The sequence below is a fragment of the Macadamia integrifolia genome, chromosome 6 (genome assembly GCF_013358625.1).
Source record: "Macadamia integrifolia cultivar HAES 741 chromosome 6, SCU_Mint_v3, whole genome shotgun sequence".
Taxonomy (NCBI): domain Eukaryota; kingdom Viridiplantae; phylum Streptophyta; class Magnoliopsida; order Proteales; family Proteaceae; genus Macadamia; species Macadamia integrifolia.
Genome location: NC_056562.1, coordinates 36640956 through 36666021, shown reverse-complemented (window position 1 = coordinate 36666021; position 25066 = coordinate 36640956). Strand labels below are relative to the sequence as shown.

Here is a 25066-nt window from a genome sequence, read left to right as displayed (position 1 = left end):
GGTTTTCTTCATCCATGTGAAGAGAAACTTGGAGAATTTTATCATAAATACTCACCCTTTTCGTAAGAGTCTAAAATACCCTTAGACTACCTAAAGAGACTCATCCAACAAAAATAAAGGTGGTGGATGAGAAGATTCTTTGGTTCCATGGGAAAATCCGATCATAAAAAAATTTCCTGAGATTTTTTTTTTTGTTACAAAAAATATCTATTAAAAAAAAAAAAAGAGCCAAAATCACAATATAGAACTATAGAAGAATTCTAGGAATTGGCATGCAAACTTCATTTATGTTTTGTTTAAGAGTAAGTCAAACAAAATCTTTTTTTTTTTTCGATCGATAGAAGAGTAAGTCAATTCATTGATGTATATATTCTTTTTTTGGTAAACCATGGATGTATATATTCACCAACAAGAATAAATTATATTCAATTCTTTCATTAATTTTTAGTAAGTCAAGTTACTAGTAAAAGTATTTATTTATGTTTAGTTAAATAATAAAAGTATATTTTAAATTAATTTTAATGGAAAAAATCTTTAACTTTGTTAAATTATGAAAAAGAATTATTACAGCAAACCAATTTTGTTGGGACAAGGTTTAGTTGAATTGAATTAAAATTTGTTTAATTTATTAAAATATCCTCTAATCATTCTCATACCCAATGGTCCATCCACTTAATTTTTTTTTTTTTTTCGTATGTATTCGTTTTAACCATTACTTTAGGGTTTTAGTGCATGGCATTAACATCCGTAGTGATTTTTTTTTTTTATATATTAATATCATATAAATTGCCCATAATAAGCCAAATCAGACTGTTTTGACCATCAAAATATCAATATAGATTTTTTTTGACCATTTTTCCTTTCCCTGTTTTGATACTACACATATAATATAGATTAGGTAATTGATATTGATACAGATTGGCTGAGGCCGATCTAATCCCACACTATTGGATGCCCTTACATGAGATCTCTTTGGCCACTATGCTGTGCAAGGACCATGCAGCCTGCTAAGCGATCCCCCGCCCATTGATTTTCTTTTATCGATTTTTTCTATTTTTTCTATGATTAATGGTTGGTCCAACCCGGTTCAATTAGGTGGTTGGTTTTCATTTCGGTACACTTCAATGGGAGACGCGGCCCATGATTGAACCAGCGTTACAAGCCCATTGAGATTGCGCGGTCCATCGAATGTCCAAATCCCTAACCCGACCCAAGACCAACCCCACACACAGTATAATTCCACTCTACCCAGTAAGTCTATTTACGTAAATACCCAACGTTGAATGACAATTACATATTACGCTTTTCTCTCTCCACCGGCCAAGGTGTGCCGGTGTGGAGCTCGAAGGTACAAAGACCTTTTCACCTTTGTTAGTGGCAACCCAAAAACTTAAAATCTCAGAAATTTTCTTGACGGTTTCGCGATTCTCGCCAGCTTCCTCCTCCTCTGGCTCTGCAATTCCGGAATCAGAGGAAAGCACTGAGCCCTAACCCTAATTCTAACTCTACAACTCTATAGTTTCCCGCCTTTTCCCGCTCTTGTAATGGGAAATGGAGCTTCAAGAAATCGAAGCAGTTCTGGAGAAGATTTGGGACCTCCATGACAAGATTAGCGACGCCATCCACGCTTTCTCAAGATCCCATTTCCTCAGTTCGATCAAAGCTCAGAAGAAATCAGACGACGTTTTCTTCTCTTGCAAATTCGACAAGAGGAAGCCTCGTAACGGTAGTGTTGATGATCGTAGTGGATTCGTATTCGTGAAAAATATTCGCGTTGACAACGATGCAGCACTTGAAGAGGCCAAAAGCCTTAATTCTATCAGAACTGCGCTTGAGAACCTCGAAGACCAGCTTGAGTTCTTTCATGTAAGTTTCTGGATTTCTTTTTTCGGAATTGGGTTTCTCATGTTGTCCTGGTAACGTTGGTTAAAGTGATTTTCTAGTATTGATCAGTTTGAATTTCTTGACGCTAGTTTGAATTTATCTGTGAAATTCCTAGATTTTGTTTCTCGAAATTCTATGTCAGACGAAATTTTCTGAATTTCGGTGGAGTTCATTTGTGTGTTTTAGGGACTTCGGAGCCCTCTTTGTCTATCTGCTTGTTACCATGATGTCCTTTCCTTTTCTCTTCCTGTGCATAGGTAGCATTGACTTTCTGTGTCTGAGTTGCTATTCTGATGTAACTCATGAGGCACAGAAGTTGAATCTATTTATTTCCTTAATCCATCTAGATAATAATAATGATCAAATCACCCTAGCTGTGATGTACATGAATGAGTTGCCTACTTGCCATGTTTAATCCAATTTAACACCCAGGCTGTGCATGAAAACCACATCTTAAACAATCCTTTTTGTTGTAGCATTGTATTTGGAAGGTGTTGAATGGGGTAATGACTTGTGCTGAATTTGACACCAGCCCTCTTTATTTATAACAATGGAGGAAGGTTCTAGAAAATTACAAAGATCATTAAACCCCTTAGGATCCGTTTGGTAACTGACACTTTCTCTAAAACCTACAAAACCCATTATTACAACACTCCCCCTCAAGTGGTTGCATATGTATTACATATGCCCAACTTGCAGATAATAGGATGAAACGTCTTACTACTAAGACCTTTAGTAAATACATCAGCTAGTTGTTCATTACTGAGAACAAAAGGCACAGTGATAAGGCCCATATCCAGCTTCTCTTTGATGAAGTGTTGATCGATCTCCACATGCTTGGTTCAATCATGCTGGACAGGGTTGTGAGCAATGTTAATGGCAGATTTTTTGTCACAAAAGAGCTTCATAGGAAGTGTAGTAGGAACAGCCAAATCAGTGAGAATACCATAAAGCCATAGAAGCTCACAAATGCCGTGTGCTATAGCACGAAACTCTACTTCAGCACTTGAACGGGCAACCACGGCTTGCTTCTTGCTACGCCATGTAACCAGGTTACCACCAACAAATGTGCAATAACCAGTAGTGGACCTGCGGTCATCAGGGGAACCTGCCCAATCCGCATCTGTGAAGGCCTCCACCCTAAGTTGATCATGAGGGGAAAAAAGGATGCCACGTCCTGGGGCAGATTTCAAGTACCGAAGAATACGCAGCACAGCTTCCATGTGAGTCGAGTAGAGATCATGCATGTACTGACTAATTAGGCTGATGGCAAATGCTATGTTAGGGCGTATATGAGAGAGATAGATCAACCGTCCCACTAATCTCTGATATCTTCCCTTATCTACTGGATCACTTTCCTTGCTACTCAGGTGACTATTAGCTTCAATAGGAGTGTCTGCCGGCTTACACCCCGACATGCTTGTCTCAGAGAGAAGATCAAGCACATACTTCCGCTAAGTTAAGTATATCCCACGAGAAGACCTAGCAACTTCAATGCCGAGGAAGTAACGACATTGTCTTAGGTCTTTGATCTCAAATTCCTCACTCAAGTATCTCTTGAGGCGAGAGATTTCTGCCAGATCATCACCAGTAACAACAATATCATCTACATAGACTATTAGGATAGCAATCTTCCCACCAGATCTTTTGAAGAGTGTGGTTGGCATTGCTTTGAGAGTAACTTATAGCAATCATAGCCTTATGAAAACGTCCGAACCAAGCACGAGGGGATTGCTTCTGACCATACAGAGCATGCTTCAGCTTGCATACCTTCCCTTGGGTTTTGAAGCAAGTGAACCCAGGAGGAATGTCCATTTATACTTCCTCCTCAAGTTCCCCATGAAGGAAGGCATTCTTCACATCTAACTACTGGAGATCCCAATCTAAGTTGGCGGCACAAACCAAGATAACACGAATTGTGTTCATCTTAGCAATTGGAGCAAAAGTCTCCTGGTAGTCAATCCTATAAGTCTGTGTGAAGCCTTTAGCAATAAGTCTGGCCTTGTACTGATCCACTATACCATCAACCTTCTGTTTTACTGTGAAGACCCACTTGCACCCAAATGTCTTCTTTTATAAGGGAAGACACACTAGATCCCATATGTCATGCTTCTTTAGAACCTGCATCTCTTCAACCATAGTTGCATGCCATTGTGAGTCTGCACTCGCTTCCTGCCAGGTATGAGGAATGGACACAGAGGAAAGAGAAGACACAAAACTATAGTAGGAAGGAGAGAGTGAGTCATAAGAAACAGTTTTAGCAATAGGGTGTAAAGTACAAGACCTAATGCCTTTACGAATAGCAATAGGCAACTGAAGAGCCTGATCAATAGAAGGGGAAGGAGAATTACCAGAGTCCAAGGGGACAAGATCAGGCTTGAGAGGAGACGACTGGCATGGTAGGGTAGATGCTGGATGTGTGGTGGTCTGAGTATGCTCTCTGCGACTATACACACGTAGCTCTGACCGAGGCGTAGTAGGGGAAGTAGGAGTGTCATTCTCCCCCCTAAAACGAGATACTAGCAGGGATAGCAATTTCAAGAGATGGCGGCACATCTTTCACAATGGAAGGAGACTCCCCCTGAAGAGGTGTCACAGTGTAGTATGATGCAGATTTGTGAAAGACAACATCCATAGTCACAAACCAACGCTAAGTACGAGGATGAAAACACCTGGAGCCTTTTTGAGTAGGAGCATACACCAGAAAAATGCATCGGAGACCATGAGGATTAAACTTTCTATGAGGATGATGATCGCGAGCATAGCAAACACTACCAAATACCTTAGGAGGAACAGGAAAAGCAGCGGAACCTTGGAGAAGATCCAGAGGGGAGCGGAAGGCATGGACCCGAGAAGGCATTCGGTTGATAAGAAAGGCAGTAGTGAGAATTGTGTCGTTCCAGTACTAGGGAGGAACATGCATCTCAAACATAAGAGAGCGTGCTACCTCACAAAGGTAGCGATTCTTCTGCTTAGCAACCCCATTCTGAGCCGGAGTATCCACACAACTAGTCTGATGAATCATCCCATGATCGGAAAGGTAAGCTTGAAAGGACCCTTCAAAATATTTTTGGCCATTGTCGCTTTAAAGGATCTTAATGGTAGCACCGAACTGAGTCTGAACCATGCGGTGAAACTGCTAAAAGTAATAGAAGGTCTCGCCCTTGGTTTGCATCATATAAACCCAAGCAGTCCGAGAATGACAATAAATAAAAGAGACAAACCACTGATAACCATTGACAGACACATAGTGGGATGGGCCCCAAATATCAGAATGTATCAATGAAAAAGGAGTGGCACTTTATTTCCAGAAACAGAATAAGTGATTCGAGTTTGTTTGGCCAAAACACATGCCTCACAAAAAAACTGACTCAAATTACAATTTTAAAGGAAGGAAAAATTCTAGCTAAAGTTCCCAAAGGGGGATGTCCCAACCGACGATGCCACTGCAGTAACTCAGAGATGGGAGGTGACATAGAAGATGTCTGAAGAGCCTGACCAGAGACCAACGCCGAGTCATCATCAAGCAGATACAGACCACTACATACCCTACCAGAGCCAATCGTTGCCCCTGTCACCAGATCCTAAAAAACACAATGAGACGGGAAAAATGTGACTTTGCAATTAAGACTGGAAGTAAGATTACTAATGGACAAAAGATTAATGGGAAAAGAAGGAACATGTAATACAGTAGAAAGGAATAAAGAAGGGGTATAGCTAACAGAGCCCTTCCCCAAAATAGTGGAATAAGTCCCATTAGCCAATTTGACCTTACCATTACCAGGGCAAGTAGTGTACTGTGAAAAAAGAGACAAGCGGCTTGTCATATGATTAGAAGCCCCAGAGTCTATAATCCAAGGGGTAGAAGGGACAAACATAGTATGGCCATAAAAGGAGGTACCTGACCTAAAAGGGGTAGAATGAGCAGAGCTCGCAGTGGCAGGTGCAAGTGCAGGTGCAGGAGAATCAGGACGTGTCAAGAGGCGCCGGAGGGCAGTAAGCTCGTCAAATGATAGCGAAGCGACCGAGGAGCTAAGAGCAGAGTCAGAGTTAGGGCTCTCAGTATGGTTGGCTTGCCCAGAAGTACCAGTACGACCCTTCCCTCGCCCTTTTTCAGATGTATCAGTAGGACAACGATGAAGCTTCGAACAGTGCTCCTTGGTGTGACGTTCCTTCCCACAGTAGTCGCACTTCACTAGAGTCCTAGTAGAGGAGCCACCAGACTGTGGGGCTGCATTAAGGGACTGAGTGCCAAAAATAAGTGCAGATCTCTCAGTAGGAGTGGCAGGTTGCTGTGGAAGCATAGTGGTACGTCGAATGTCCTCAAGTTGGATTACAACATAGGCCTAATCTAAGGTAAGAAAGGGGTCATGACTCAAAACCTGGGACTGCAACTGATCAAACTCCACATTCAGACCTACCAGAAAGTCATAGACCCTGATTTTGTCCTCTCGCTTCTGAAATTTGGTGACATCTTCAGTGGTGGAAGGAGTATACTCCTCATAAAAATCCAACTCAGTCCATAGTGATTGTAACTCATAGTAGTACTGTGACAGAGTGAGCCCTCTCTGCCTCAGATCACGAACCTTCTGGCGAAGCTTAAAGACCTGAGCATCGTTCCCTGCCTGGGAAGAGATATCCTGGACAGACTTCCAGATCTTCGCAACAAAGTCAAGGAGGAGATAGCCACGCGAAAGCTGTGGCAACATGGAGTTGACAAGGAAGGCCATAACCAGAGAGTTGCACACTCCCACTTGTCAATCTCAATCCCGGTGGTTGGACGATTCGTGGTTCCAGTGAGGTACCCGTAATAGCCATGGGACGTGATGGAGATGCAAACCGAGCGTGACCACATAAGGTAGTTTGTGCCATCAAGCTTGATAGCACAAGGAGGAAAGGTAGGAAGAGCCGTGGTGTCTCCGCCAGTAAAAGCAGATGAGATGGTAGACATGGTTGTTACTCAAGGGGGTTGTGCAAATAGAAAAGACACTAGCCGGAGATAGAGAAAACACCAAAATAACCAGAAAAAACTAGAAACCCCAAAAAACAATAAAGGGTAAAGCCCTGAGAAAACGATTTTGGGGATAGCTCTAGAACAGAACCTCAAACGAAAAAGTGGTCGGTACATACCACCACAAGGATAAGAGGCACCAATCGCAACAAACATCAAGACAATCGAGCATCGAGCGGGGAAAAAGCATCCCAGCAATGAAAAAACGTTCTCAGGGAGAAAACCCTGAAAAAGTGATAAAAAAAGCTTTAAAATAGAGATCCCAAACGAAAAAGTGGTTGGAACATACCACCACAAGGATAAGAGGCACCAATCGCAACAAACATCAAGACGATTGGAGCATCGAGCGGGGAAAAAGTATCTCGGCAATGAAAAAACGTACTCAGGAAGAAAACCCTGAAAAAATGATGAAAACAAGGTTTTGTGTCTCTCAGATCATTGTAGAAAAGAGTCTGAGAGCCTAGGGGAAAGATGGGTGGAGGCTAGAAACCCTCTTGGTGGTTTAAGAAGCTCTCACCACGAGAGAGCAGCAGATGAAGAGAGATGGAGGGAGGCGCAGATGAAGGAGGCGCTAGGGGGGAGAGAGAGAGAGAGAGAGAGAGAGAGAGGCAAAGAGATGGGGAAGAGGGAAAGCCCTTAGGGTTTCGGATCCTAAGGCTCTGATACCATGTTGAATGGGGTAATGACTTGTGCCTAATATGACACCAGCCCTCTTTACTTATAATAATGGAGAGAAGGTTCTAGAGAATTACAAAGACCATTAAACCCTTTAGGGTCTGTTAGATAGTTGACACTTTCCCTCAAAACCCATAAAACAGAAGGCATATATATCATCAACTTCCATAGCAATTCCCCCCCAGAGAGAGGAGCTTGGCCCCGGTAGGATCACCTTTCCTTTAGGACCCTGATATGCCACCGCTACCATTTGATATCATAATCTATTAGAGCCTATATCAATTGCTATGCCCTTGAAGGAATCGTTGCTACTTTGGTGGTGGCCTGTTGACCACCACTGCACATATCTAATGGGCCTTCAAAATCATTGCATGGGTATCACTGATACCATGACATGCAATTCCTATCGGAAGAATCTAAATGTCTTTACACCAGACCAACTTAGTATGTCCCCTGGGGAAGGGCCAATACAACCAAAACACTGTCTGTTTATGGTGCCATTATCTCATGGTAGAGGAACAATGGCAAATGTGTTGGTCAACTGACTCGACAGCTTCCTCGTACATAAGAAAAACATGAATTAGAAGGCATCTTGCATGCCTCCTCTAATACATAACAATGGTTAGTACATTTATATGGGTAACTTCTTATTCCAATTTCTTGCATTTTGATGGAGCTTGATCCTTCCACAGTGCATTACAATGAAGGTTCCCCTAGAATTATCTGAGTCAATTAGAATTTAATTTCTTGTCGGTAAATTGCTATGTAAATCCCCCCCCCTTTTGTTTGGCAGGGTGGGGGACGGTGGGACTTTTTTTTTTGGATATATTGTTGTTGCCTTGGCTGGATTGTGATCAGTAACCTCATGTGACTATGGTGGACTCATAATAGATCAGCCAATCCTATAAGTAGATCCAGCAATCCCATACTGATCCACAAATGAGTAATGCTTGAGAACGATCTGGCCAACCAAGATGCCAATCCTTAACTTTGGTTTTACAGCCTATATGGCCTATTCCAGTATCTATTGGAACCTTATAGTCTGTCACAACAAACACTAGTCTATATTGGGTGATCCCAAACTAATTCACCAATCCATATTGGCTGGAAATCATCTGGCCACAGATCCCAGTCCTAGAAACCTTGGCCATATCATATCCAATCAATCTAATTCTGATTGTTATTTCAAACCTGTTGTTTGTGACAACAAACCCTAGTCTATATAGCACAAAGCCAAATTTTAAACCCAAGTTTCCTTTGCTAATTTTTTTATTCATCAGCCATGTTTCCATAACCTGCAGCTTAATTTCACATGTGTACTTAAAAAATGTGTTATATCAATGGCTGCTTTTGATAAATACATAATAATCACTATCAAATTATATTTGAAACCCTTTTTATACTCCTAACTTAAATAACTTTTAGGAATAAGATGAGAGACAATTAAAAGAAGGTGTCTAGTTCTAATTACACATTTAGAGGTGTCATTTAGACAGACCCTTCAGTAAATGCCCTCCATCAATTGTGTCAAAACTGTCTGCTGCAGGTATCTATTATTTGAGAAACCCCAGGAGTGTTGAAACAAACTTTCTTGATTCTCTTCCCACCCCCCCCCCCCCCCTCTTCCTCTTAACTGCATTGTCTATAATCCTCGTGTGACTTTCATTCGTCCTATGGTTGGACACAGAGACTCAAAATTTACATATTTTCTAGTGATCTCTTTTTGTTTCTGGAACATCTTTTGGACAGCAGCCTAGAATTTTATATTATTGGTTTTTCTGGGGATGGGTTTTGTAAAATAAAAGAGATTTGACTTCTAACAAGTTTAATATAGCTTGTTGTCTTGATTATGAGTTATTATTATGTGACAGAAATAATTAAGATTTTTTTTTACCCATATTATGGTTCCAGTGTTGCATGTGTCTTGAGTCAGGATGAAATTCCTCTATGAACAATCGCTGCATAGTCATGCATTGACTATTAACAATCCATGTGGGCTAAATTTGATGGTTGTTGTTCTGCAGACGATACAATCACAGCAGCAGACTGAAAGAGATGCTGCAATTGCACGGTTAGAGCAAAGCCGAATTATCCTTGCAATGAGACTGGCTGATCACCGAGGTCAGAATTGCAAAGTCATTGAAGAAGCTCTAGCTTTTGTTGGTGACGTAGAAAGTGCAGGCCGTTTTGTCTCGCTGGAAAATTTGTTTGTACCACCTACGAGCCAATCTGGTGAAAGCTTAGGAGGTCATGTAGGGAAAAGGTCAAATATTATCATGCAAGTTCTGGCATCAGGTTTTAGCTTTGCCAAAAATTCTCTTAAATTGGGGAGGATAGGTGGGCTATTAGGAAATGCTGCTTTGTTCACGGTTAGCATGGTTGCTTTCCTGCATCTCCATCAAGTAGCCTTCAAGAACAATATTATGGTGGAGGTTCCAGAGTTGCAGGAGAATTCTTTTTATAGCAAGGGAAAAGAGAAGAACTCTCAGGTGGAGAGTTTGTCTCCGAATAGCCGTGTGAAGCAGTTGGATGTTTTATCAGCTAGAGGATAGGCTTGATTTTTTAGAGCTATTTATGTTCATGATGTTATGACCTTGTCGGAGCAGTTTGTTGTGATGAACGAATATTCTTCCTGTAATTTTACTAGCACGGAAATCCCAAATGGTGCTAGCAATTGTGAGTCGTTGTTTTGATAGTCTTTCTTCTTTCTTTTTTTCTGCTAACGACGGGTATCCAGGCCTTCGGCCTAATTAGTCCCGTGGGCCCATACTGACCCCATAACCGCATGGACTGGGTCATATCGGGGTTGAATGAGAACCATTCAACTTTCACTGAAAGCAGTGAAGAGCACCAAACACTTCCGTGTGAGTGGCCCAAGGTGTGCCTAGTGGGATTCGAACTTAGGTTTTGATAGTGTCTTCCTATTCTCTCTTTGAATTATTCAAATATGAAATTAAACTATTTTTTAATGAAATAAGGGATGACCTACAGTGAAGACTAGGAATTAATACAATTTGTTACTTTGGAAGATTATCTGAACTCAGTTGTGATGTTTATGAAGGCTACTCTGTTTACAAGTTTATGCTGAAATATGTTAATCCATTCCACAAGATACATCCATTGGGCTGATTTGAGATATGGTTGTGGAAATCCATTTTCACTGAAATATGATCTCTCCTCCAAGGACCACTGATCTGTTGCATAGTCGGATAGAGCTGGATCACAATCCCAGGCATGGCAGCTGAAACTAAGGCATGCCTTACTGCAAATATGCCGGGAATCTTCCACTTCCATGGACTAAATAATATTTGAAAGCAATAGATGAAGAAAACTAGCAATACCTATGGCAGTTCTCCCGGTGTAGACAATGAAAAGGAACAATCTTCTTTCTTCCCATGTTGGAAGTGCAGCATGGAGACTTGTATCTGCTGGTGTGATTGTAATCCCTGCATGTTGCAACCAGGATACAACAATTCAATGTGCATGCATATTGAACAGTGAAAATCTCAGTTAACTGTAATCCAAAATGTATTTCTGAAGATTACAGGAATCACTCAGGCCTGTGGTAAGTGGATTACTGAAGAGGGCACTTCTCAGTCTTGATCAAGGAATAAGTGATGCTCCTAGGCAATATTGGCCGGGGGTCTTTTTTTTTTGGTTTGGAAGGGGGACAGGGCTGGTATCTCTTTCCCCTTTATAAATAGGACCATGCCTAGCATATGAGGCCTGCTTACTTGAACAGGATGGTCATGATGCAAGATTCTAAAGTGCACAAGCTTGATTAGGTCCAATCAAAATCCACTTGGCTTGACTGAATGACACCCGCACTACCCCTGTCAAACCCAAAGAACCCATCCTAATTCTCTATGCCCATGCGCGCCCTCATTGACCCACGTTGGCGTAGGGGTTGTACGATCGCACGGCCGTTCTTTTCTCCTATCATATATATTCGAGGCATTATATATACCCTAACTCCTCTTATATAACCTTTTCTCTTTTTGGCAAAATTATATGGCATCGGTAGATGCCAAATTTTTGACCCACCCTGCGCAAAAAATAATAAAAAAATAAAGCTGGGTCCTGTACCAAATTAAGATAAAATGATGAAATGATCCATCCTCTTTCACAAAAAGTAAAATTGTAAAAAATAAACAAAGAATGCAGGACCCACTCACAATCCCACTGCAGAGATAGAGATAGCCCCCCAACCCCGGAAAAAAATATATATATAAAATAAAACAAAAATTAGACAAAACCAAAAAAGTAAATAAATAAGGGGAGGAAGTAGGGTGTCAACCGGTTGGGCCGGGCCTAGTTGGGCTTGATCATTTGGAAGCCTTGCACTGTGAACGTCCATTTAAGTAAATGGGCCTAACTTTAAGGGGGCATGGTACAGTTTATAATCAGGTCGGTCAGTGTCGGACTTCAATTGGATTTCCTTAAATGGACCTTACCAGGTCTTAACTGGACTACAGAGCTATTTAAGTCTAAACGGGCTATGAACGTGCTTACCCTACAATTCTTTTCTTAAGTGGGTTGAAGGCTCATAAATATGTGATTTAAGTCTTTAATAAATAAGAGAAATGATATGAGACTATGATTATTCTTATAAAAAAAGAAGAGACTATGACCCTTAAAACTTACAAAATAAAGCTTAATTAAATAAAATCCCATTACAAAGTAAAGGGTAAGAAAGTTTAATTAGTTTCTTACTAGTAGTAGCAAAATAGGAATTTTTAGTATTAAAGAGATTGGACTAGGCTGGGTTATAATGAATTGGTTCAAGTTCGGCATATGAACGTATCCGTTCAATCGGGCGCCCGATGAGCTAGCTACTTGCACCGTGAACGCCCATTTAATAAACTTGTCAGTTAAGGCTGACTAGGCGAGCAACAGGGCCAGGTTGAACTGGGTTTCTTAAAAGCCTAGCCCAACCTTAAGTCCCCTTAATTGGGCCTAAACCCGCCCTGACCCTGACTCAAGGCAGCAAAACATCAACCCTAGCCCTACCCTTCAGGGTTCATCCCAACCCTTACCCGCCCTGATTAGTCTTAATTTTCAGGTCAGGCCAGGATGACCCTGACCCTAACCCTGATTGACTCTAACCTTGGTTTGCCATCAAGGGCTGGGTATACCTTTACCTTGCAAAATATGAAATAATTTAAAAATAAAAAATATTCATAATAAAGAGGAGATAAAAAAAATACAAAGTTACAAATTTCTTGTTAAAAAAAGCAAGAGAGATCGGTGAGAAGATATATTAGGAGTTTTGATGTGTCAATGACTCAATCTCAAACAATATATAAATTGTTGTACCCCAGTAGTCACTGAGAGGGGGGTGAATCAGTGAATCCAATTTGATCCCCAAGAACCTGTCCGATATCTGACACGAAAAACCCTAATACACTTGTACCTATATCTGTCCCTGTTTGCACACAGTCGTATACACATTCAGCCTCTCATAGGCACTTCCAAGTGTGCACACTCATTCGGCATTCCACACACTTCGATGTATATAATATAAACAATAATCACATCCACAACACAAGGTTTTTATGAGGTTCGACAGTTTGCCTACATCCCCAGAGTAGTGCCCGTAAAAGCTTCGTACCTGCTTAATACAATACTTTTGACTATACCCACAGTCGGGAGCACCCACACGTAATTTTATTAAGCCAAAGCTGAGATGACACTCGCAGTACCGGTACAATGTGTAGCACTCACTACAGGGAGCACCCACTAAGTACTCAATAATGAGTACAGTAAATTTGACTTATATCAATACCCTACAGTCAAGCATTGCCTAACATATACATCCATAATTAGCTAATATGCTTACAGTTCATCCACAACTAACCTAGCATGTATACAATTCATCCATAACTAACCTAGCATACATATATGCATACAATGTAAATCAAAGGTTAGAGAATCTCACAACCGGTTACTTGGGATGACTGAGAACTTACATTGACAAGCTTGGTGTTCACACATTCTCTCCCCTTTGACTTCTTGCTCTTCAAAATAATCACAAGCAAACCCTAATTTGGTTTCTTCTTTTCCTCTTTGGCTTTGAATCAATGTATCATCAATACACATTAATCACCTCCTCAAACCCTCATTAATGGAGTAAACAAAACTCTCATTGAACAACAATACCCATTCATGGTTCTACCAACAAAGGGGGAAGCTCCTCTCTTCATTTTTCTTATTCCCTTGGCTTAGAAATAAGATGCCATCAATCCCACCCAACTACCCTTCTAAACCACCATTAATGGAGTGTAAAACAACTCACATGAAGCCTTCAAGCTTTTCAATGGTTAATAATGGAGGGAGGAGATTCACACACAAAAACCACAGCCTTACATTCTCTAAAATCCTTATTTGTCTCTGCCACTGTGTAGAGCTCGGAGAGATGAAGAATCTATAATTTGGTTCACCCAAATCGGAGTTGAAATGAGGGAGATATGGTCATTTGAAGTTGAAGTAATGAGATAGCCTGAAATGAAATCTTCGCAGGAGTGGCGTAGGCTACACCGGCGGTGCGTGCAACAGAGGCACAAATCTGGCCGTAGATCTCATCAAAGAGTATATTTTAATATTAACCGTCGAATTTAAATAACTGACAAAAAGGTAGAACCACATGATTGGAATCTTAATGATGTCAATGTGACACAATCATGATACATGCTGACGCAAGCCATCAGCGCCGGGCGGATTGTTGATCAAGGATTGGTTCGTGCTAAACACATCACATGGTGATGTTGAATGCTTTTTCATAAAGCACAAACTGTTTTCAACCATGCTATTGGCTACATCTAACTAGATCTGATCAGATCTAAGGGAAGAGAATCAAACATGGTGCACCATGCACATGCTTCACACTTGATCAAGACCCAGCTCTTTAAATTACTCACCATCCCCCTGGATTATTATAATTACAAGAAAACCCTCCACATAGTCAACCAAATTTCTAAAAGATCCCCCACTTGCCGAGAGCTACTGTTAGTTTTCTGGTTTGGATTTTCGAACCGGCTTTATGGAAACACATGTAACTTTTTCATACGATATACGATCGATATGAAATGAAATGCGTTGGAACAGCAACTAGACGTTCTACGACTTTCCAGAAGACCTGATCATCTGATTCAATCATATAAAAAGACTAAAATGTCCCTAGAACTTTTCAATGATGCATATTCCTCATACGGAATAAGAATGCGATAAAATCAGAACCGTTGGAAATATCGGATTTTTTTCATATCGTTACTTGTAGAAAACTTCTTTTATAAAATTCATCTTCAATGTCGAAATTTTCCTCGACTGCCACAAATGTTGTAATTTCTTCATATGGTATCGGAATACGATAAAATCAGATGCACTGGACTAGATAAATTACAATCTATCTTTTTCATGAAGAAATGGTCTTCCAAAATTTTATTTTCACTACCGAAAATGCCCTCAAGAGTAAATAGGCCAATTTTGTCAATTTTGACCCAGAAAACCCATACCACCTACCATGGATAAATCAAATCACTCCATAAACACAATGTGGCTATGTTATCTCATCGGTGACATTGAACTATGCCATGTCATCACTTTCGACCACATCATCACTGCCGTGTGGCCGGATTGCCAACAAAGACAGCTATACAACAATAAAAATTATGTTAAATTCAGGGTTAACATCAGGGGCCAAAATTAGGGCCAAACTGGGCCAAAACCAAAGCCAAAAGTTAGGGTAGGTGGGTTGGTTGGGCCAAAGACATCAACCTTTACCCGCCCTAACCCTGACTCAGGGTAAAAAATTCTAGGGTCGGGCACTTGGGCCGTCCCTTAGGGCCAAAATTTTTGGATCAGTACTTGCTCAGAATCAGGGCGGGCCAAGGGCAAGTTCAGACCGTTAGGGACAAACTTGCACCCCTAGGTTGAGCCCAACACATTGATTAATTGAGTCGGTCCAAATCCTAAACATGTCGAGTTGGGTCGGGCCTGATGGTGCAAACTTTGACACGCTTAGGAGGAAGCTTCACGTGAGGTAGGATAGAAGGAAGACTTTTTTCTTTTTATTTTCTGGTAAGGGCTTTTGGTCTTTTTCACATGTGATTTTTGAAGTCTTTCACTATGCAGCAGGAGGGAGGGAGAACTCGCAAAAGAAGAATGGGGGACCATTAGGCGGTTAAGGAGAGGAGGGAGAGAGAAGAAATTGGAGAAAGTGAACGAAGAAGAGGAGAGAAGGGGGGGACCATTAAACGGTTAGAGCCCTCTTTCACCGATTCAAGGAGGAAGGAGAAGAAAGCTATAAGAAGGAAGGAAGGAAGGAAGGAGGAGGAGAGAGGGACGGTTGGTTTGGAGAGTGAAGGTTTCACAGAGAGAAAAGAAGGGAAAAGAGAGGGGTCTTTCTTGTTCTTGGGAGGTTAGGTTTCCTTCTCTCTCTGGTTATGAGTTGCAGCAGCAGTTGAAGGATCTAACCATCATTTATCGGATTTTCGTTGGTGAGTTCTCACCTCTGCAATCGAGATTTTCCTTCTGCCGATTGAAGGTCCATAGTTTTGAATTCATCCATTGCAAATCTGATCTGTTGCAAGTTCTTGCATCTCATCCCATACCTATTTGTTGGAGGCAATTCCAGGTAAGCATTCTTATGATACCTCCTTCTGTTTCTTTTCCCTTTAATGATTCTTAAGTGATCTACATTATTATTAGTTTTCTGTAAGAAGTGAGATCTCAACCCCAATCTATCTTTTCCACTTTTCCTTCATAATTTGAAACATGATGAGAATAACACTGTTGGGTCATTTACTGGACCAAATACAGGTTCTACAAAAAAATTCGAGAAACACTCTTTCCCTCGAATATGTGTATTTTCTTTATGCAATAAATAGAAAAACCTGTAGAAGGAAACTGTTCATTAATGAACTTCATTAAATATTATTAATCAATTGAGCTCTCAAATCAAATGTATGCAACTATAAGGTAGAGTTCTGGATTTCTTTTGTTGGAATTGGGTTTCTCATGTTGTCCTGTAAACGTTGGTAGAAGTGTTTTTCTAGTATTGAATCACAGTTTGAATTTCTCAACGTCGGCTTGAATTTGCCCTCGGAATTTCTAAGTTTTGTTTATCTATATTCTACGTTGAAGAAACTTTCTGAATTTCCATCGACTTATTCTCTCTCTCTCTTTTTTTTTTTGTGTGTGATAATTGCATTTCCATTGAGTAATTCTCTCTCTCTTTGTTTTTTGAGTGTGATAATTGCAACTTGGACTAGGAGAATCGGGGCAACAAAGTACCTGATCGGTGATCATACAATATTAATGTTAATATGTGTGCTCTATATTTCTATATGACGCATATGGTTAGGAGTTAGGATTTATCAGGGGGCGTGAATTTACTTCTTTCTTTTTTTTTTTTTTTATCACTTCCTGTACTTGGTCTATATTTACTAAAACTTTCCTTACTTTATACTTTTTTTTTTCTTTGATACTCCCTTCCTTTTGGATATTTACATCTTTCTCTCCTTTTTTTAAATGCCCAGATTCCTCCTCCTTTTCACTTGTACCTTATTAAGCTTTTTCCAAATTGATTGGTTGAAAAATGAGTGTAGAGTCTGTAGACCGGTTGTTGTGGCTATGGATCTAAGAAAGATTTGATATCATTTGATTTCTTTAGGCTCATGAGTGTAGACCGGTCCCACTAATTGTGGGCTCAAAATTTCAGCTTCAGGGTCCCCAGTTATTGGGTTTAACCCGACTCAAAATTTTGGGTTTGGGGCCATAATCTCTATGAGGATTTTCTTTATGTACACCGCTATTTTTCTTTAAAAAAAAAATGTGTTGAATTCAAATTCTTTTTTTAAATAAAATTAAATAAATAATATAAAACTTTTTTTCTTCTTTTCTCTATGCTGCTTAGCCATGGGCCTTGGCCATCCAAATTGATTAAGAGCTTGTGCACGTGTGGCCACATCCATGCGGGCCCTAGGTTCCCCCTCTCAAAAGTGGATTTGATTTTCAAACTACGAGTCCATGGGCTAAGAGATTTGCATATCTCTTGAATCCATTTTTTGCCATATTGGCCTAATCATAATTTTCATCACCTTTCGAAATTTATTTTCTTAAAAGAAAAGTCATCATTTTTCAAAAAAATATTTTTGAAATCCCGACATTTTCGTACTCTTTGTCAGCCATATTAGGTCAAACATAGTTCGAATCTACTTTTTATCTTTAATTTTAAACATGTAAAAAAAATATATATTTTCCCTCAGGGTGTAGTCCATTGTTTGAGATGTAAAAGTAACCGCAAGCGTACGGATCAGTGTAACTAAAGGGTCAAACACAAGGAGAGCAGCCACTTTATTTTTAGCTTCTTGTAGTAACGCGAAAGCGTACAGATTGATTGATTGTGATCTAATTTTACTACCGACCTAAAACAAATGCATCTAATAGAACGTTCTAACAAACATAACTGGGGAAATTGGAAATTGAAAATTGGAATTGAAATTAAAAACCTAACCGTTCACATCTAACCCTAACCATTCACATCTAGGAATTTAAATAATCAAAGCAAGTAAATAAAAAGCAATAAAGTAAAAGTGCGAAAATAAAATAAATAAAAATAAAAGGGGAATCAAGCTAGAGAGAAGCAACACAAATAGGTATCTTTACTTAACCCGAGGGATGCACCATAAATAATACGAGCTTCCCTACTTGACCAGAGAATACTCTTACAAGGGCTTTTCTACTTGGCTTTAACATGGAAAAATTGCTTCTGTCGAGCAATCTATATTATGCGACGGTTGCAAAATATCCGTCGTTAATGTATTAATATAAGGTGACAGTATAAATTCCATTGCTAATATACATAACTAGGCGACAGTTTAATTATCCGTCGCTATTACTTTATCTTAGTCATCCATAATAGATTTACTGCAATGGTAAATTTAACTGTCGTTATTTTTCCATTTTCGGCGACGGTAAAAAAAAATCACCCAAATACACTTTCCGCGACATATCAACTTCGATCTGACTCATGTCATTGAAAGATCTCCCCCTTATTCAGGTATGTATGGCCAACTGCATGAGACACCACCTCTTATACTACTAAAAAATGGCGAAATAGTGGATGAACTGAAGAAAAGTAAGAATAAGTATTGGTTTCAGAATTTAAAAAAAAAAAAAATCAAAATCAGCCAGAAGTTTGGCTACGTTTTAGTTTTTTAACCCTTTCCAAATTCCTCGTCTGGTCTGATAATTCAGAAGCACATGTGGTTACAATAGACTTTTTCTCCAAGCTGGGAGCTAAGCTAGTTTCACATTATTCTTATTTCTGAGACCTGAAGACGAACTATTTTCTTTTTCAACTTTACTATGAAAACGAAAAACAATAACGGTAGCAACACTAAAATGAATCAAACTCTCATAAACCAACTCAAAGTAGAACAAAACAACTGGTGGACATTAGGCTACAAAGCCCATACACCTCAGAGTTCCCATAATGGCCTCTTGACATAGATCGCCTACGTCTTCCCGTGTCCACCACTCCACCCTTGACAAACTTTGACCCATTACCCCTCGAGTAGCCAAACACTGATACCCATGATCGGAATGCCTCGTAACCGATCGCCCTCTTCTACTATTCGAGACACAACCACTACCCTCTGATTTCCTCGCTGCTTCACCTAATCTGGATGCGTTTTCATCGAATTTGGCGATTCCAATCACATTTTCTGATTCAATAACATCCGGTGGTGATGAGTTGCTGTTGTAGAACAATGGATTATCTATCTTATTCGGAAAGAAAGAGAAATATCTTTACGGAGAACACATATGGTGAAATTAGAAAAAGGAAAGAGAAAATAAATAATGGCCCAGAGAATTATTATTGATTAAGAAACTAAAACGAATGATTAGTAGTGAAACCATGAGTACATGTTTTTATATAATAGAACGACATATATATATATATATATATATATATATATATATAGACAACCTTCATATAAGGATCCCTCAACAAGTGTCATTTTCAAAAGATAGAAATAGAAAAGCATCATAAGTTATAAAGGTAGTGAAGATTATATTCACAACAAAAAATGTGACGACGGTTAAATTTTTTAATGTGCCTTTTCAGATCTTTTGCCATTAGAATTATTTTTTAACAACATGAATCCCCTTTAAAAATAAGAAATAATAGAGAATTCATTGAAATGGAACTTGAAGAACAGTTCCCTCAGAAAAAAGTAAACAGAAGTAAAACAGGAAAAAAAAACCATTGACGAGAGATTAAGAGTGAGAGTGATAGTGTTTTGACACTTCGATCCACTTGGGCTTCAGTTTTCATTTTTCAGTTCCTATTTGCAGAGAATCCAGAATCCATAATCCAGCAAGAGAGGAGGGACTAGAAGACACTGGAGAGAGAGAGAGAGAGAGAGAGAGAGAGAGAGTAGGCTAAATGAAGAAATGGGTTGGAGGGAAATAAATAAAAGCGACGTTACATGTTTGATTTTAAATTTTCATTTAATTTTTTCAGGTATATTGGAAGGCTTTTTGTTAAGGGAATTGACAAGCCTTTGGATACCATAACAAACCTAAATAAAATGGCTTGCTTCAACTCTAAGGAAGAAATTGTACTTTATAAGGTTCATCTCTTGTCCTATTTGCAAGTTTCTTTCTTCCCCGTCCCACCAGGAGGGAAGAAATTGTACTTTATAAGGTTCATACTAATATTGGCTCTGTTAATATTAGTAGCGTTGGCAGTTATTGTTGTAAGAGGAAGAAGGCATTGGTGAACTCTGATTGTAAATTATAATATTATATCATAAATGGCGTTCTACAGTGCTGTTAGATTAAACAATTATAGATAGGGTTAATTACTTGGACACCTCCTGTACTATGGTATGATTGATTCTCCCCAAAAGTTTGAAAAGTTTACTTAGACATCCCTTGCATCTTAGATTTATTACAACTAGCCCCTGTCAGTTAGTCAATCACCGTTTAATGATGAATTTATGGGTGGGAAAAATATTAAATGCCAAAACTACCCTTCTCTCTTTTTTTTTTTTTTTTTTTCTTTCTTTTCCTCCTCCTTCCTCCTCTTCCAACGAAGGAGGGAAGCTCGTTTCAGAAGTCCAAAAAGTAAGTCCGCACCCTTAGAGCTTGTGTTTGTTTATTTCTGGTGTCTCTTCTACTCTTCTCCTGTAAGTTGTGAGTGCTTTCTTAGTCCAAGATGTTGGTATAATGGCACGTAAGTGGGTAAACATTCCACTGGCGGTCAGCAAGCACAGCAATACAGAACTCAGATTGCTTGGCATTTCCTGTCACAGGATCTGTGTGGTATGTGTTTCATTATTCAACTTTTAATTGCTTGTAGTGGATTAACAAAGACACATTTGAGCAGACATACAACTATACAACCAAAAATTAAAATTTGTTTAATTAGCAGTGTTGAATTGAGATTCCCAAGTAAGTTGCTGATGCAGATGAATCACAAATGTGGGCTCATTTTGGTGAAATAAGCCATGGTTTGGATTACATCTATTGAGCCTTTGGTCCTAAGGGTTTTTTAATTGTCAAAAGGGCCTGAGATATGGGTAAGAAGCAGGGAGCAAGATTTGTTGGGATTTTAGTTGTTTCCTATTTCACTTCTTTATTATATCTTTAACTGGAATAGGTCTGACGTTAGCACTCCATTTTAATAAAGTAGTTCGCTGTTTTTTTATTGACTTCATATAGATAATATTGTCTACAATCAGTTATGATGCTATTTATAAAAAAGTGTGAAGGCATATGCGGGCCCTCCCCAACGATTTGATGTAATATTGATTCAAGTTTTTTTAGTCTTTGCTGTTGTGTATTAAGTGGCATAGTTGTCTTAGCGATGCCTTGGCGTCCAAGAGCCTTGGCTGTCTAAGGTGGGAGTCTTGGATTCCTTGCATGTAGGCCCATTCAATGCCTTCTTGGGTCGTCTAGACACCTTGATAACTATGTTGTACTTTGTGGACTCGTAGTGAAAGCCAGGATAGATTCCTTGGTGTAAAACATGATTCTCTTCAGGGTATGGTGGATTCTTGCCCTGTTCTATCAATGCTTCTATTGTCTATTTGATCTTGGTTCATATTCTGTTCTGTGATTTTCTTTGTACTAGTCGCTACCTGGATTTTTCTGGTTTGGTATTTTGCCAACAGTAGCAGTTAAGTTGACTAATCCGTATTATGTGTTGCGTACTTTGAATGTGAATGCCCCTGCTCAGCAATAATAAATTTGGTAAATATGAAAGAAAATGAATTTCTGCAGATCTGTTTCATTCAGCTGCCAGCATCTATAAATTCCGTGGAGAACTTTTGAGACCAGATCGTAATTTGTCTATCGATGTTCATTCTTGTCTAGTGAGTAATTTTTGAATATCATCCTTAGAGAACTTTTGAGACCAGATCATAATTTTTCTATTGATATTCATTCTTGTCTAGTGAGTAATTTTTGAATATCATCCTTGCAGAACTATCCCCCCAGTAAAAAGATAAAGTACATAAATGATTGGGGGCCATTGCTGTTGCGAGTCGAGGAGGTAGCTATGTTCTTTCTGTATAGATATTGTAAAGCATAGCCTGTACTCTACTCTTTGTATTTTTGCAAGCTTGTGGTAGGTGTGTGGCTATGCCTGTTTATTTGTATTATATGTTTCAAATCGAGTTAAAACTTGCTGAGTTTTCAGTCTTGTGAGATCTTGACTTTGATAGTTGTTGGAATGCTCAATGCCCATGGTGGACTAGAACCCTTATTACGCAGGACCTGTTACAGGAACCTTATTAAATTGAGATTTTTTAAGTAATGAAATCTGAAACTTTGCTTTGTTGATTTTCTTATTGTGGGGGGGGGGTGAAAAAGGATAAATGATTGAGTGGTAATATTTGGTTATAAAACTTCTGAGATGGAAAAGCATAGTTTTGCTTGAAGAAGTTTTCTAAGTTAGTTATTTAAAGTCCTTCCCCAAAACCCTACACCACCAACACCCACCCTCTAAAAGGGGAAAAAAAAAATATGAGTTTTCTCTACTTCCTTTGCAAAATTCCAACCAGATTTGCTTACATGCTCTTGAAACAATTTGAAGCTTGAGGAGAGCACCACTGAGAAAGGATAAATGATTTGAGTTGTAAAATTTGGTTATGGAAACTTCTGAGTTAGAAAAGCATAGTTTTGCTTTTCTAATTTAGTTATTTAGAGTCCCCACCCCAAAACCCTACACCATCAACACCCACCTTCTCAAAAAAAAATCAGAGTTTCTCTACAATCTGTTTGAAAATTTCAATCAGATTTGCCCACATGCTTTTGAAACATTTTGAAGCTTGGACTGTGAATTTTTTTGAGATTCCCGAAGAAGAGAAAAATGTTGGTCCCGGATATCACTTGGTTCCCGTTTTCCATTTCAAAAAAGATACCTCCAAAGAGCAGCGGGTAAAAAGATATTAGATTTAGTCTTCATACCATTATTTTTTACCTTGTAGAATGTCTTTGCACACTGATGAAGCTCATTTATGGATAGCTGTCGAAATGTTCTTATATTTAAATCTTTTTGTTTCAACAGTTCTTTCAGTACTTTGATGAGCCCTTTTTCTTGATCATTCACGAACGTGAGACTTTGGCTGAAATTAAAGTGCATATACAGGAGAAATTGCAGTTTTCGAACAAGAAGTTTGATCAGGTATCTTTTTTGTTCTTTATTTTTACTTGCTTTTTGTTTGTGTGAGAGATGTCTAGTGGATACCGATCCAGATCTGTGGCTGTATCATCTTAGTGTTATTTTTGTCCACACGTCCTGTAGCCCATTAGTGGTGGACTAACAGAGGACATGAACGAGTAAAATCGTCATGAACAAAGCTAACCAAAGGCTTAAGGGTAAGAGGGTCAACTAGATGGTTTGCTGGATCTTGGTATAAGATGGAACTCTACGAGTGGATGTTGAGGTGGCATATATGTTGATCCATTTTGATCTCTTCCTCAGTTCTCATTTTACACACAAGAAACTAAGGCTGCGTTTGATATGCATTTTTTTGGAATGTATTCTACGACGATAACGCATTCCTAGAAATCATCCTAAATGCAGCCTTGGTCATCCAGCCATGATCTTAAGACCAACTATTTATTTAAAATATATTTTTTATTTCATCTTCTCATACGTTGGTCTTTTTGTAATTAAGGTTGCATTTGGGATGATTTCTTGTGAGAATAAGTTTATTATAGATTGAGATACTTATTCTGCGTTTGGTATTTCATTCTTGGTAGGTAATGGGATGCAAGCATAGTTGATCTTAAATGGTTCATTAACTGATATGATGGGTCCATAATATAGTGAAAGTAATTTTCTTGTGAGTGCATCTAATAAAATTTTTTCTCTCTTTTGGTCCAGTTGAAGTTTTCATTTATTTCATCGAGAGGTCTTACATCTCGTCAAGATCTTCATGATTCTGACATTGTATACAGTCATTTTTAGGTAGGTTTTTTTGAAACCATTATTTTTAATAAACTTTGCTTCTGTCTTTCATTCTATTTCTTGTGAATGGAACGGTAAGGTTGCTCCATTGCGACCTAGTGTTGTGGGTTCGAGTCAGGAAACGGCCTTTTTGCGAAGCATGGGTAAGGCTGCGTACAGTATAAGCCTCCCTAGACCGTGCAATGGTGGGAGCCTTGTGCACTGATACCCCCAAACTCTATTCCTTATGACTTCATATGTTTTTGATCCTGTCTTCAGATAACAGATGACTATGGAGAATGTCAGCAACATCTTGGACTGTACCACTCAGACAGTGTTTCTACATCTACTGTTTCTAAAAGAGCTCATGTGGGCAGACAGGTAAAGTGCAAGCTCTTGGAAGGATCTCCATTTTTGTCGAGGGAAAAAAAACGTTGCATGGTTGCATGATACCTGTATCCCATCATGAAATCAATTATCCTATATACATTGATGCTTTTGTGTATGCTCTCATTGGCCCTTGCGCTGGTGCAGGAGCCACGAAACCAGTTATAGTTCTCTTGCCCTTCTATTGGTTAGTTATAACTTGGGCAGATGGTGTGTGTTAGATCAAACACCAAGAAACACGAATAAAGAGAGACAATAGATCCGTACGACATAGAGATTTAACGAGGTTCACACACCAGGGTGGTGTGCTACGTCCTCGGGCGAAGAAGAAGATGATTCACTATGCAGAAGAGAGATTACACCCTAGCAGCGGAGAGGAAGAACTCGCCCTGAAACCCTAGCTTCGTGAAAACCCTAGAATACAATGACTCTCAACAAGCAACAGTACATTATATATATATACGCCAAATAGCGGTTCGACCCATCGGGTCACGGTCGATCCGGTCGAACCATACCGCGGGGGCGTAGCCCCCGCACCCCCATACGAGATCAGTGATGGGCTCCGGGCTTGGGCCTATCGGCCCAAGCCCTCTGCTTCCATCACAGATCTCAGAAAAATTCCCATTCGGGTCGCCACCAAAATA

General features: G+C 39.4%; 2 protein-coding genes across 7 annotated transcripts; both read left to right on the top strand.

Moving 5' to 3' along the window:
• The first annotated feature begins 1311 nt into the window (after positions 1–1311).
• LOC122081087 (plastid division protein PDV1-like) lies at positions 1312–10265 on the top strand. Its single transcript, XM_042648057.1, has 2 exons — positions 1312–1866; positions 9595–10265. The coding sequence occupies exons 1-2, from the start codon at positions 1552–1554 to the stop codon at positions 10120–10122; spliced, it is 843 nt and encodes a 280-aa protein (XP_042503991.1). The 5' UTR covers positions 1312–1551; the 3' UTR covers positions 10123–10265.
• A 5428-nt stretch (positions 10266–15693) lies between these two features.
• On the top strand, positions 15694–24631 carry LOC122081553 (ubiquitin C-terminal hydrolase 12-like). Of its 6 annotated transcripts, none has more exons than XR_006141111.1 (6): positions 15694–16065; positions 22065–22208; positions 22934–23020; positions 23151–23267; positions 23973–24056; positions 24315–24631. XR_006141111.1 is itself a non-coding variant. In XM_042648728.1 (6 exons), exons 1-5 carry the CDS (start codon positions 20807–20809, stop codon positions 24054–24056), a joined length of 453 nt encoding a protein of 150 aa, XP_042504662.1. In that variant the 5' UTR covers positions 20071–20806; the 3' UTR covers positions 24315–24631. The 6 variants fall into 6 exon arrangements, 2 of the variants coding, with proteins under 2 accessions (XP_042504663.1, XP_042504662.1); XR_006141110.1 differs by having other exon boundaries at positions 15694–16202; positions 22065–22212; XR_006141109.1 differs by having other exon boundaries at positions 15695–16202.
• The last annotated feature ends 435 nt before the right edge of the window (positions 24632–25066 follow it).

What these genes read in the sequence shown, in the direction of transcription:
- LOC122081553 (XM_042648728.1), top strand. Translation starts at nt 20,807, where the DNA reads ATGGCACGTAAGTGGGTAAACATTCCACTGGCGGTCAGCAAGCACAGC. An exon ending in CCTGTCACAGGATCTGTGTG is followed by an intron (nt 20,903 to 22,064) that starts GTATGTGTTTCA and finishes TCATCCTTGCAG; the next exon opens with AACTATCCCCCCAGTAAAAA. An exon ending in CGAACAAGAAGTTTGATCAG is followed by an intron (nt 23,268 to 23,972) that starts GTATCTTTTTTG and finishes CTTTTGGTCCAG; the next exon opens with TTGAAGTTTTCATTTATTTC.
- LOC122081087 (XM_042648057.1), top strand. Translation starts at nt 1,552, where the DNA reads ATGGAGCTTCAAGAAATCGAAGCAGTTCTGGAGAAGATTTGGGACCTC. An exon ending in ACCAGCTTGAGTTCTTTCAT is followed by an intron (nt 1,867 to 9,594) that starts GTAAGTTTCTGG and finishes GTTGTTCTGCAG; the next exon opens with ACGATACAATCACAGCAGCA.